Here is a 12,968-nt window from a genome sequence, read left to right as displayed (position 1 = left end):
TCTGGATTATCTCCAATTACAAAATTAAATTTAAAAAATAGAAAGATAGATTTTACCACAAAGTGAAATTAAATTTTATTATTAGAGGTATTGTTAATCTATATTGAAAATGCGTTGGGTGGTAAAATTTGGATTGAAAATAAATATCCAAATAAAATATTGAAAGTTTTAAGTGAAAACAAATATACGATTCCTAAATTTTGAAAAGATACATATTTTCCATTTATATTTGAGGCACGGTGATTTGAAAACGAGACATTTATAATGACTGCTGGTATCCAATACCTAAGCTCAAACAATATAAAATATAGTCAATGACAAAAATCATAGATATCATCATAATGCAGATGAAAAAAAAAATCTATCTCGTCTATATTTTAACAATTTCTGTGGATTCTACCATAGTCTAATTTTCATAAAGTTACGCACCAAGTAAAGACACTAAGGGCGTTTGTGCACTACATGGAATTTTACCGCCCAGCACTTCAGTTAGCATGATACAACGGATGATTTGCTTAATCTTTTGTCTTTCTTTTTGGGATCGGTTCGCAATCACGGTGCGCGTAAATTCGATCATGCTAAACTGTCGTAGTCGTTTTTATTTTTAAAAAAAACGGACTGCCGGACGGTAAAATTCCATGCAGTGCACAAGCGCTCTTACAAGCCAGCAATGATTACCACAAAATGAAAATGTTTGTATCCCATAACGCTACTTCAAGAGACATAATTTTTGATCCCGTCATGCTATGTATTACACAAGACCGACTATGTAGTCTTCTTTGCCTTCCCTTTTTTCACCTTTGATAATGATTTGTTTTCTTTTCCCAAGCTGGTGTTTTTCTTGGTGGCTCTCACAGGAGTCTTGATTGGAGATTTTGCTGGTTTTTTCGTACTCTTTTTCGCCTTTGTCTCCGGAATGTACACATAGGAATCCCCCGTGACGTTTACAGTCGGAGCCGGGTAGCTTCGCTTTCTCGGCGCAGGTTTTGAAACAACGGGTGATTTCTTCTTAGAGGACTTAGAACTCTTCTGTTTTAAGACCTCTGTAACATATTCGTCATTTTCGTCTTCGACATCCGGCATTTCTGACTGCCTATTGCTTTGCGGTTTGTGCTGTTTTGAGGATTTCTTACCGCCAAAGTGTAATGTCGAGTTTTTTTTCTTTCGCAGCATTTCTTGGAGGCCGTTGAAACTGCCGCTAGAATCCGACAGGGCATCGTATTGTATTTTCTGCGCTTTCGGTGCGTTGCTACTCTTTTTGCCTTGTCGCGGAGGTGGGACATACTCGTCGTCGCTTGCATCAGCATACCGATGGCCGTTCATGGGCGGATACCTCTGGTTTCGTTCGCCATCCATCTAAAAAATAAAAACACCCTCAAAAGACAGAATTACAAAGACATTTCGCCGGTCAAATTCGTGATCATCAACATATGATGCAGTGCCCTATGCACCATTGGGGTGCGGATAAGGGTTCAAATGACAAATAACCAACCATCATGCTGCTTCCGTAGGGGTAGATAGAGAGAATAGAACGTGACACCAATCTGTCTTTGCAAACAATCTTCGCCTCTACCACATTCATGCATCTCCTCATACGTACCCGCCGATTGTTCCCGACTCCCGACATGATGCCCAAGTATTTGAAACACTTGATAATGCCAAGTTTCCCTCGGCATCTATTTCCAACTACATTCGCCTCATAAATTTGTTCTACTGTTCATTCATCAGTTATTCATTCCATATGCCCCCCAAACCATCTCGACACACCTTTCCTCATTTTATCAATAATGCTTATCTCAGCCTTGTATTCTTTCCTTACATCACCATTTGAACATCTTTAATATATTATTTTGACGCACAATCGTCTGAAAGATCGCATTCAGTCTCTTTTCTTCACTTTCCAACTTCATGCTTCACTTCCACACATAAACACAAATATTCTTCTTCTTCTTCTTTATGTAGATCCTAGGGATCTGTTTGTGCCTCTGCATGTCGCTCTTGGGATGTCGACTCCCAGCTGTCTTTCCATCTTTTCGGAGGTCTGCCTGGGGGTCTGCGTCCTTCACGGTTACTTTGAAGGGCGATACGTGGAAGTCTGTCTTCTGACATTCTGTTTATATGTTCTTTCCAGTATCGCCTTCGTTGTCGTCCCCACCTCACGATATCCTCCGTCTTACACATGCTCCGTATGTCGGTATTTCTTACTCGGTCTCACAATGTGTTTCCGGTTATGGATCGGAGAGTCTTCATTTAATAAACTGATAGAACGATAGTAATATGCATAGTACCACACTATTCCAACAAAAAAAAAAACACCGACAGTAATTGTTTTATCAAAACGATAAATGATTCATATTATTTTTTGACATCTCATCAAAGATGACGAAGAATATGGAAGTCTGTGCATTTACGGGGCTGACAACCGTCATAGGCTGGTTTGAGTGATCGCTTTACACACGTGTAACATTCACCAATTCTACCCATTATTGACAACCACACTACTCAAATTCTTGGAAGTTCTATATATATGAACCAATTTTGAAACATTGTTCTTGAATCACTAGAACTTCACTCTAACCCTTATCCGCACCCCAATGGTGCATAGGGCACTGCATCATATAAACGCAGTGTTATCTTGATCGTAAACACACAAGAAAAGGTTATCAGCCCTCCGCTTCAGGTACCAGTCCAGGGTAATATTGAATAAATATTAAAATGAAAAAATCACTAATATTTATTTGACCCCCCTGGGAATCGAACCCGGGACCTCCAGAACGGTAGCCGAGCGTTCTGACCATAACACTACAGAGGTGGACAGAATGAGGTGGCCAGAACTTCACTAGAGACATCTATTGGTGAGACGAAAAGAAGCTTTTTATTGAGCAGAAACAAACTCAAAATGTTGTAGATAAATGATAATTACCCGATGATCTCCTCTGCGCATATCCTGTTCATCATCATCGTTATCGAAATTCTCCTCAGGGCAGTAGAAGGGGTGAGGGCCGTCTCTACTGATGGCCGCAGAGAACGCCTCCCAAAGCTTTTGGCTCTTCAGGTTGTCAAACTGGCTCATGAGAACTTCCAACGTGTCCTCTGATATTTCTGTTACAACTGCGGGAACAAGAAAAAAATTAGGTGTGACACTTGGTACACTGGGGTACTTCTAGAAAATTTGGTGATGGACTTACAATCTTGTATTTATTTAGATTGGCAGTGACAGGTATATTGAAAGCTTTTAAATGTAAATTCACAGTAAAATCGGGATACAATTTTATATTGTTTCACATTTTCAATAAATTTCGCAACTTAGTTAAAAAAAAATTGCTTTGCAAGAGCAGATCTGTCAGGAAGCCTAGATGCTTCTGTATCAGATCTGGACATGTGGTGGTACAGCTTTCAATAGATGTGACACTTATTCCTCTTCTTTTCTAGCCTTCTGTTCTCCACTGCTGGATATAGAACTCTTCTGTATCCTACCATTTGCTGTCGGTTGCTGTTTGCAGACAGTTTCTACCCCCCACAGCGGCTATGTCGTTGGACCACCACTTTTAGGGTCTTCCGATGCCACTTTTATTCTCCCAAGGTCTCTATCTCAAATATTTGGGGTGAATCTTATGTAACACGGGGGTGTTTCAAAGCTCGATGAACAGTAAAGGGGTAAAAGCAGGGTGACTAGAATGAATGTTTGTAATGGCAACCTCCAGCTACATTAGAGTTTACAGGCACTGCGGCATAGTTGGGTAGACGCTCGACTGCAAAACTCGTGTCACGGGTTCGATTTCCGCCAATCGCAAAGTAAATTCAAGAAAGATTTATTTTCAATTGTCGTCTTAAGAGATTAGTACGTGTTTATTCCTGAAGATGACTAGGTTCTTGTCGAAACCGGTTGGAGAAAAGTACCAATAAAAAAGTGTCTGAAAACGAAGTTCTAGTTTTATTTTATAAAGTTTAAAGTGAAATTGCTATGATCTCCTATTTATGTAAAAAAATATATATTATTATTCTTTAAATATACAAAATATATATAAGGGTGACAAATAATTGAATTTAAAAAAAGTTTATCTTCGAGATTCTTAAATGATTTTACAACTCCAAAATGTAATACTAGACAATTTCAACAAAACTTCAAATATTTGGGAATTAAATATTTCAATAAAATCCCTAAAGAAATTTAAAAAAATAGAAGACAAATAGAATAGAAGAAAAATTCTTGAGAAAAAAATTAATGCCGATTACATATAAATATTGAAAAAAATAAATAAAAAGACTATTATACCATTAAATACATATATAAAACATTAAACCTTGAGTGTAAGTTCCTCTCCAAGCACAAGAGCTCAGTCTCTTTTTTGGAGAGGCACAGCGAATCTAAAACTATAAGTTTTCCATATGTATAAATGTTTAGAAATTGTATTATGTTGTACTTAAAAATGTAACTATATTAAATAAATAAAAAAAATAAAAATATTATAATAAACAAAATATGTTATAATTCAGCCGTGTGGCGTGATAGTCACAGCTGATTAGAACTACAATTCAGTTAAATAAGAAACTGCACCCACCGTTTTGCGATACTCCCATTTCCCTAGGTCGCCATTCGAAGGGGTCATATCGAAGCTCCAGCACCACATCCATTGGCTGGGAAGAGCCATCCTTCATCATGAGTGGGAACGCTATCTCTATATGGGAACCGTTCAACGAGTGGAATATATGAACGTGCATCGGTTTCTTTTCCTGAAATTTTTATTTTTTTTAAAATTTCACAAATCTTGGCATTAACTTCTAAACCTACTAGGCGACCGAAACTATTAACCCTTTCCAGTCCTATGTCGAATGTCATTCGACATTGACTTCATTCCGGTGAGTCCTATGTAGAATGTCATTTGACATTTTTTTTCTTCATCAGTTTAGTGTGAAAATTCAAGCAAACATATTTTTTTCTCACTCGTATTTAGTGTGTATGTAATAATAAGAGACAAGATTGTATACATTCAAAATATAAATAATTTTTTTACACAAGTGTAGTTTTATTTTTTTTTAAAACGTGGATGTATTGTTTTACCCTGTAATGCTGTAAATCTATTGTGGACATGATGGAATTATTTTTAAAAAATAAAATTTTAAAGGACCGGAAAGGGTTAAGGTTACTATCCTAGAAATATCGCAATTTTAACATAAATAATTTATAAAAAACTCTGTGTGAAACAGATCCGCTTTAAAATTTAATCTTCGACCAATGAGTGTGTAGTTACAACATTTTGAGTGTGTCCAAATACTTGTTCACAAAATCTGGATCATCTCCATTTACAGGAGTTATTTTCATATTATTTTTTGACATCTCATCAAAGATGAAGAAGAATATGAAAGTCTGAGCATTTATAGTAGACTTCCATAATCTTCTTCATGTTTGATGAGATGCCAAAAATTGACGACTGTTGTGCGTTCAAGTACATGTTAACCGGATCCACGCGGCTCGCATAACCATATGTGTTTTCACAAAACATGTCCCATACGCGGTTGACATAAGCGTTTGTGTTTTTACTTTACTCCAAGTTTCGAACCTAAGTTCAACTTAGAGGGATTTTTTCATGGTGTGGAACTTTGGATAAAATAATACGTCAATCTTTGGCCTTACATCTGTTGAAATATCTGACTAATAATTTGTAACATCACAACGATAAATAAAAGAACAGATCCCTGATTTTTCTTGAGGTCGATAATTAGTCGGCGCCATAATCATGCCCTATATCTGTCTCACTCTCGACGCTACGCATCGCCAGTGGGTAAGAGTGACGCACGATGCGTGCTTTGATTTATTTATGTTACGACTTTATTTGTTTATATGTATTACGATATATTTCAAGAATAATGTGACACAAGTGAATTATAGAGTACCAAAAAGGCACAATGAATCAGATTTAACGTTTTTTGTTTAGGAAAATAAATTGTTTCTTAACTAAATACATGATAAAAGTAATCATTTAAAAAACGGCAAAATACTGCCGCGCACGGGCCATCTCTCAGGAACAAAGTTAACGCAATCAAAAGGTTAATAGTCCATTAGCTCAGATTGATTGGTACTCATTGTCAGTCGGTACAGCAGATGATGATAGGGTATGCTACTTACCACAAACTTCTCGATCTGTGCCTGCCTGTCGTGGTGCGCCACCAGCGCCTCGTGCAGCTTCCTCATGTACGTGGTAGTCATAGGCTCAAACTGGGACATGGCGTCGATGCAGAAGCCCAGGGGCAGGTGGTACTTCTTCAGCACCCAGTCGTTGGTGTCTGGAATTCAATTAATTATTTCTTCTGACTTATTTATTTGTTTATTCAAACTTCACTTACACACAAGAAATGTGTTTTTTTTATGGATTAATTTTTAGATCAAACACAGATTTTTTGAGTCTACTAAGTTGTATTTTACTAACAAAAACACATTAAAAAAATTCATAATCTGACAATCGTTTCGCCTAGTTTTCCCTGGCGTTTTCCCTGGCATTTTCAAATTAATTCGTTTGAAAATGCCATAACTATAATAATTTTTTGTGTTTTTGATAGTAAAATACAACTTAGTAGACTCAAATAATCTGTGTTGAATTTAAAAATTAATACATAAATTAAAATGGACTTCTACAAATTAAACGCCAATTCAATAAATAAAGAAATATGTATTAATCGATTCGGCAGTCACTTTGTGGTAAAATCTATCCATTTTGAATTTAAGTTTTATTTTAGCAAATACCACTATCTTAAAATTTATTGTGACATGCATCTGCATCATTTTCTAGCACCGTATGATGCGGAATGCATCGATACACATATCACAATAGATTTTAATAAATATTGGTAATTACTAAGTAAAACTTAACCTACCTCTTCCGGTGGTATCGACTGGACTCGACTTTTAAAATGAGAATATCAATATAAAAATAATATCAACAATAAATCAATCATATCAATAATAATGTAACGGACGATCCGCCGCAAATATAGATGCCTTAAAAAGGGCCGTTTTGTTAGGAGCTAGAAATAAAAACCCGGCACCCTGCAAGTAATGTAGCCGTCTTTCTAATAAACGATTGAGAAGAGAGACGGTCGTTACAGGTGCCGGGGAGATTTTAGCGTGATTTGGTAAATAAATGTACGTTAGAAATATATAAATATGTAAATATTGTCCGCCTCCGTGGTGTGATAGTCAGCGTGTTTACCTACCGCGCTGGAGGTCCCGGGTTCGATTCCCAGGGGGGGGGGTGAAAATAAATATTAGTGATTTTACACTGTAATATTTATTTAATATTACCCTGGACTGGTTCCTGAAGCGCAAGAGTGATCACCTTGCCTTCATGTAAGTAAAGATCAAGATAACACTGCGTCAATTCAATGCAGTGCCCTATGCACCATTGGGTGCGGATAAGGGTTATATGTAAGTAAGTAAATATCTGTATGTAAGCATGGTATGGAGTGACTGGCCGAACGGTCGCACCCACAGTGAAACTCTGAGTTTCTCGCAGTGAAACGGACTGAGCGAGAAATAGCATTTTTAAATCACATTTTCATAGCGGCTTGTGGAGCACAGATGGGGGCTGGACATGTGGCGGCACTGGAGCACAGTGCTGCGTTTGCCAGCGAGCTAATCTTCATCTACATCTCTTCAAATTCCCTTTTTTTCCTTTCGCCGTTTCATAATTTTTTTTATTTGTTTTGTTATTTTAATTTCATATTATAAAAAAAAATGTTGTAAAACATATATGGCTGACTAAGTATTGCACCCACCACTTAGTCAAGCTGGAATAAAGATTAACTATTACATATTATTATTATTATTATATGGTGTACAAAATACATATCACCGTTTTGCACGCAAAAGTTTTTAGCATCGTAAGGGAAAGGTTAAGAATGTATGGCAAATAGATACCTGGGATTTTCGTAAGCTGCACAAAATACTGAGCCAGTGAAACTTGGTCCAGAGTGATGTCATAAGACACAACGCAGACGTCGTCCGTGATGTGCTTTACTTGGACGCCAAAGTGACGCAGGTAGAAGTCCTGACGTTGCTTCATCTTGGCCCGTTTGTTGTTCAAAACAACCTGGATAAATCAATCACTTATTAAATTGTGACCTAACCTAACCTAACCTTTCACAGTTAATCTAAATAAAGCTTTTGTTTTATTGTTTTAATTACTCAATCTATATGACTCCCAAAATGGTTTTAAAAAAATAAAATAAACAAATTTGACCCACTTGCGAGAAAAGTTTCCCATCCCCGCTTTGGAGTAAAGCATATAGTTAACACATTGACTGCCAAATACGAGATAACTCGTAGATTGCGTTCTTTGCTAGGATGCTGTGTAGGAGTTATCTCGTACTGTGTTTACTTGCCATATTCCTGCAGCTACGATAAAATTCCTAGTATATCAGTGCTAATATGGATAGATGGCGCATGGAAAGAGAACACAAAAATCAATGCCGGCTTACATGTACATAAAATTTATTAACACATTGTGTACGGTGTGCACATATTTGTGCGTTTCAGAAACCTTGTGTGGTGGCGGGGTGCACATTTTTGTGCATTTCGGCTACCTTCAATTTAGTATACAAAAAACACGTCATAAACTTCTAATCTCTTGGCCTTTTTGCTTTTGTTGTGTAGTGGATAGATGTCGTTGTAATATAAAAAATAATACTCATATTTACTGGTTCAAAACATAGCTAATGGTCGTAATCTGTTTTGAAGGAAATGTTACAAATTAACTTTAAATAATGGATACAGACGGTGCGTTTTTTTCTTTGTCCTAAAATGAAATAAAATACAAAGTTCATTGTCCTTTACTTAAGTCGGCAGTTGGTACTTACAAAGCAATAAACGCGTGTGGGGAAAGCCCATAAATCATTTTTTATTCGCAGATTTTGAGTTTTCGGCGGTTGTTAAACTGTGTTGTTATTTTCTAATATTTTATTAGTTTTTTTAACATTTTTTTTACTTTTGTGATTTGTGGACTAACATGATTTTATTTTGAGACGTTAGAGACCATTTAACCGTTTTTGTATTGTTTTCGAGTTCAACCTCAAGTTCAAAATATGAAGTTCACTGACATATTTTATATTTCCGGACAGCTGTCTAATGTCGCCCGCCTCAAGATACAGTTTTATCAAAACATTGCCGTAACTAATGTGTAAATAAATGAAAAGAAAATATAATTATGTACTGGAATTAGTTTTTATTAATCTAATATGGTTAAAGGAAATTGGCTTTTTAGACCGGAATTCTGAAAATTGCCGTGGCAGTCAACGTGTTAAAATAGAATATTAAAAAAATTAAACAATAAATGGAAATAATGATTGTATGTTGACTCTGGCCAATGACTGTACACGGCGTGATAACGAGGATAGCCTGGAACGTCCGGTTGTGATCAGTGGCCTGGAGGAGAAGAGAGGGAGAGGAAGATCCCCACACGATGGACCGATCAAGTTAAGGCAGCAGCAGGCACCTCGGTGGTTGGAGCGCTACAAAAAAGTTACATTTCCAATATTGCACAAAAATTTTTTTTAATGCAAATGTTCTGTTTAATGGATTCTATCGAAATCTTAATTAAAGTTACGACAAAACGTGACCAATCCTGTGTTAAACCAAATTATTAAATCGCACCAAAATGTAACAACTTTACAAGCTAGAATTCCTGATTACTTAAAATCATTTATAATGGAAATGTAACGTTTTGGTGAGGACCTCCACAAGTGGAGAAGAGTCATTGCTCCGAGAAGGGTCACAGCCCTTAGTAATGAGGACCAAGACGGGTAAGATCGAGTATGTTGTGACTTGCCTCCCCCTTGAGTGAGGAGATCTTGACACGAATCACAGCCCTCAGTAATGAGGACCAAGACGGATAAGATCGAGCGTGTTGTGACTTGCCTCCCCCTTGAGTGAGGAGATCTTGACACGGGTCACAGCCCTCAGTAATGAGGACTAAGACGGATAAGATCGAGCATGTTGTGACTTGCCTCGCCCTTGAGTGAGGAGATCTTAACACGGGTCACAGCCCTCAGTAATGAGGACCAAGACGGATAAGATCGAGCGTGTTGTGACTTGCCTCCCCTTGAGTGAGGAGATCTTGACACGGGTCACAGCCTTCAGTAATGAGGAGTAAGAAGGATAAGATCGAGCATGTTGTGACTTGTGACTTGCCTCCCCCTTGAGCGAGGAGATCTCGCTAGAGATGGCAGCCGAGTTGCGCGGCTGGAAGTGCTGTGGCTGCGGCAGGCGGCTGCGCTGCAGCTGGAACAGGTACGCCTCCATCTCCAGCAGCTTGGCCCGCAGCTTGCGATTGTCCTCGTTCAGCTCTCCGACATCATCTTCCTCGTCGCTGCGGTCCTCTGCGAACGGGTATTTAGTCGTTAAGCGAGTGTTAGTGTGTTAGGTTGTGGTCCCGTGGTTAGTGTTGCGGACTGTCGAGTCAGAGTTTCTCGGTTTGAACCCACTCTACCACAATTTGATACCGTTTCGCCACAGGTGTAGGCAGATAGAATAAAACGCCACAAACATTCTTCGCCTGTTCCACATTCATCTATCTTCTCATACATATGCCCATGCCCATGAAATACTCGATTATTTATTTATTTATTGGAAAACCAACAGAATATTTAACAGAAATAACATAATATAACAAAATTTAAAAAACAACATTTTAATTAGAGGTTTCCACTTAAGTAATCTAAAAATAAAAATAAACTGTCATGTACATAAAAGTATAACTATATAATAAGCTTACATTACATGTTTTTATCAAATAATAGAAATTTTCTTTATCAACTAGTCAAAGAGATATCTACAATATTTCTCTTAAACGTATTAAAAGAAACATTATGGATATCTATTTCATTAAGCATTACATTGCACACATTGCAGGTTCGATTTTAAAATGAATTTTGGTAGGACTTGGTGTACAGGGATTTTAAATAAATTTTTGTTTCTGGTCTGTGCTCCCGGGGCTCTTGGAAAATTGATGAGTTGATCATTAAAATCCTAGAATACTTATTTGTTTTTTTTTTTTCATTTTCATATTTTTGTTTTTTAGTTTTTTGATAAAATCTATTACATCAGACAATAATATGTATTAACTTTTAAAAACGTCCGAGACATTACTATCTGTCATTAGAATCCTAACTGTCGATCAAACCTCCTCCCTCTACCTCCTTCCCTAAACTCCCTTCTTCCTTTGCCCTCCTTATTATCGTCTTTTGTTAATTGGTAATTGGTATATTAATATGTAATTTATGTTTTTTTTTAAATGTCAATTTGTAATTTATGTTTTTTAAATGTTCAAGTACTATCTACCCTCTGATTGCAAACGGCTATATATGGTATCAAACGTTTTGATCAATATCACTAGTCCGTCTTTGGTCGGTTGGAAGATATTGCTTTTTAGCAATAAGCCCGCCAATGTACTTTTTATTTTCTGTACATGAAGTTTAAATAAATAAATAAATAAATGAGTGATAAAAGCTCTGGGCAATCTACATAATGGTTTCAAATTTTATATAGGAAAATAAGGTCAGCATTGTTCCTACGTGTTACGAGCTTAGGTAAATTCATAAATTCATTGCTTTGAGCCATCCGTCTAAAATTACAATATGAAATAAATTTTTATTGTATAGATTCTATTTGATTAATATATTTTCATCATGCCAAGTTTTTCTAAGTCTTCCTCTGTTCCTATCTCCAACTGCATTCGACTAATAAATTTGTTTTACTGTTCTTACTTCACTCATTCAATTTGCATGGCCAAACCGTCTCGACATACCTTTCTTTATTTTATCGATAATGCTTATATCAGCCTTGCATTATTTCCTTATACCACCATTCTAACATCTATCGTACATGGGCTTGCCACACTGAGAGAATGTAATTTGACTGCATTCAGTCTACTTTCATCATTCATTTGCCTACTCCATACATCGCTCACTTCTTTCAACAATGTCAAATATAAAAAAACTTGATTTTTCAGATAGTTTTTAAAGTTTAAAAATATAATAAAATGTATTAAAAATAAATATGAAGCCACTTATTGAACTTTTTACTGTGCAACAGATCTTTTAAGGTAAAACCTGAATATTTTTCTCCATTTGAAAAATATTTAGTATATTTAAAAAAATAATTAAACAACACATTTTCCTCAAAATACAAAAACAACACTTTCTGCCCTGTAGCGGGTAAATATTAAGTTAAAAATATGCCGCTTTTGCTGGGATATAGTACATTTTCTGGGCATTCTGAAAATATGCACAATGAAAATTGACGACTTTTGATATGACGTTGTTGAAAGGAGTGAGCAATATGTCAAATTTCAAAAAAAAACTCATTTCGATGCTGAAAAATTTCCAAAAACTAGCTAAAATTGCCGCACAATGTTTTTTCATTATAATAATCATTGGAATGAATGATACGTTTAAAAAGAGTATTAATTAAACTTACCATCGCGATTTCTTTGTTTTTCAAACGCAGCAGTGATTTTTTGCTGTCTGTGTTGAAACATTTTTATGAAAAGGGTATGCAGAACAATAATTAAACAACTATAAACAAAATAGCTATTTTAATTACAGGTCGACTACGAAATTAAACATTAACATAATTCAAATAAACTTTTGACAACTTCGACAAAGACCGTTGAAATTGGTTGAAATTGAAAATAAACTCGAGCGTCGTATTTAATCTATGGACAGTAAAAGTGTATTGCAAAATAAGCCTTAAGTAAATATTTTTGTATAAGAATTAAAAGGTTTTCCTATGAACTATTTCAGCTGATCAGACTTGCCTTGCGCACACGTCAGTACTGTGGATTCGTTTTCCGAATAAAAATTAACAATTGAAACGCATAAAAAAATCCCACACACGCTCGTTTTATTTTCTTACTACTATACTACTACCATCACGCTGTTTCATCGAAGGGTAGGCAGAGAAAATGGAACACCAC

At 36.3% G+C, this 12,968-nt stretch overlaps 1 protein-coding gene across 1 annotated transcript; it reads right to left on the bottom strand.

Annotated features, from left to right (window-relative positions):
* Window positions 1-521: 521 nt before the first annotated feature.
* On the bottom strand, window positions 522-12,673 carry LOC148311461 (uncharacterized). Its single transcript, XM_088256580.1, has 7 exons — window positions 12,470-12,673; window positions 10,184-10,371; window positions 7,916-8,087; window positions 6,128-6,285; window positions 4,563-4,734; window positions 2,924-3,111; window positions 522-1,356 (listed from the first exon to the last, which is right to left on the bottom strand). Exons 1-7 carry the CDS (start codon window positions 12,528-12,530, stop codon window positions 766-768), a joined length of 1,530 nt encoding a protein of 509 aa, XP_088112706.1. The 5' UTR covers window positions 12,531-12,673; the 3' UTR covers window positions 522-765.
* Between the last annotated feature and the right edge of the window lie 295 nt (window positions 12,674-12,968).

Source organism: Brachycentrus maculatus, unplaced genomic scaffold (genome assembly GCF_059751285.1).
Source record: "Brachycentrus maculatus isolate JH-2025_06_01 unplaced genomic scaffold, ASM5975128v1 h1tg000064l, whole genome shotgun sequence".
Classification (NCBI taxonomy): Eukaryota; Metazoa; Arthropoda; class Insecta; order Trichoptera; family Brachycentridae; genus Brachycentrus; species Brachycentrus maculatus.
This window is presented reverse-complemented; position numbering and strand designations above follow the sequence as displayed.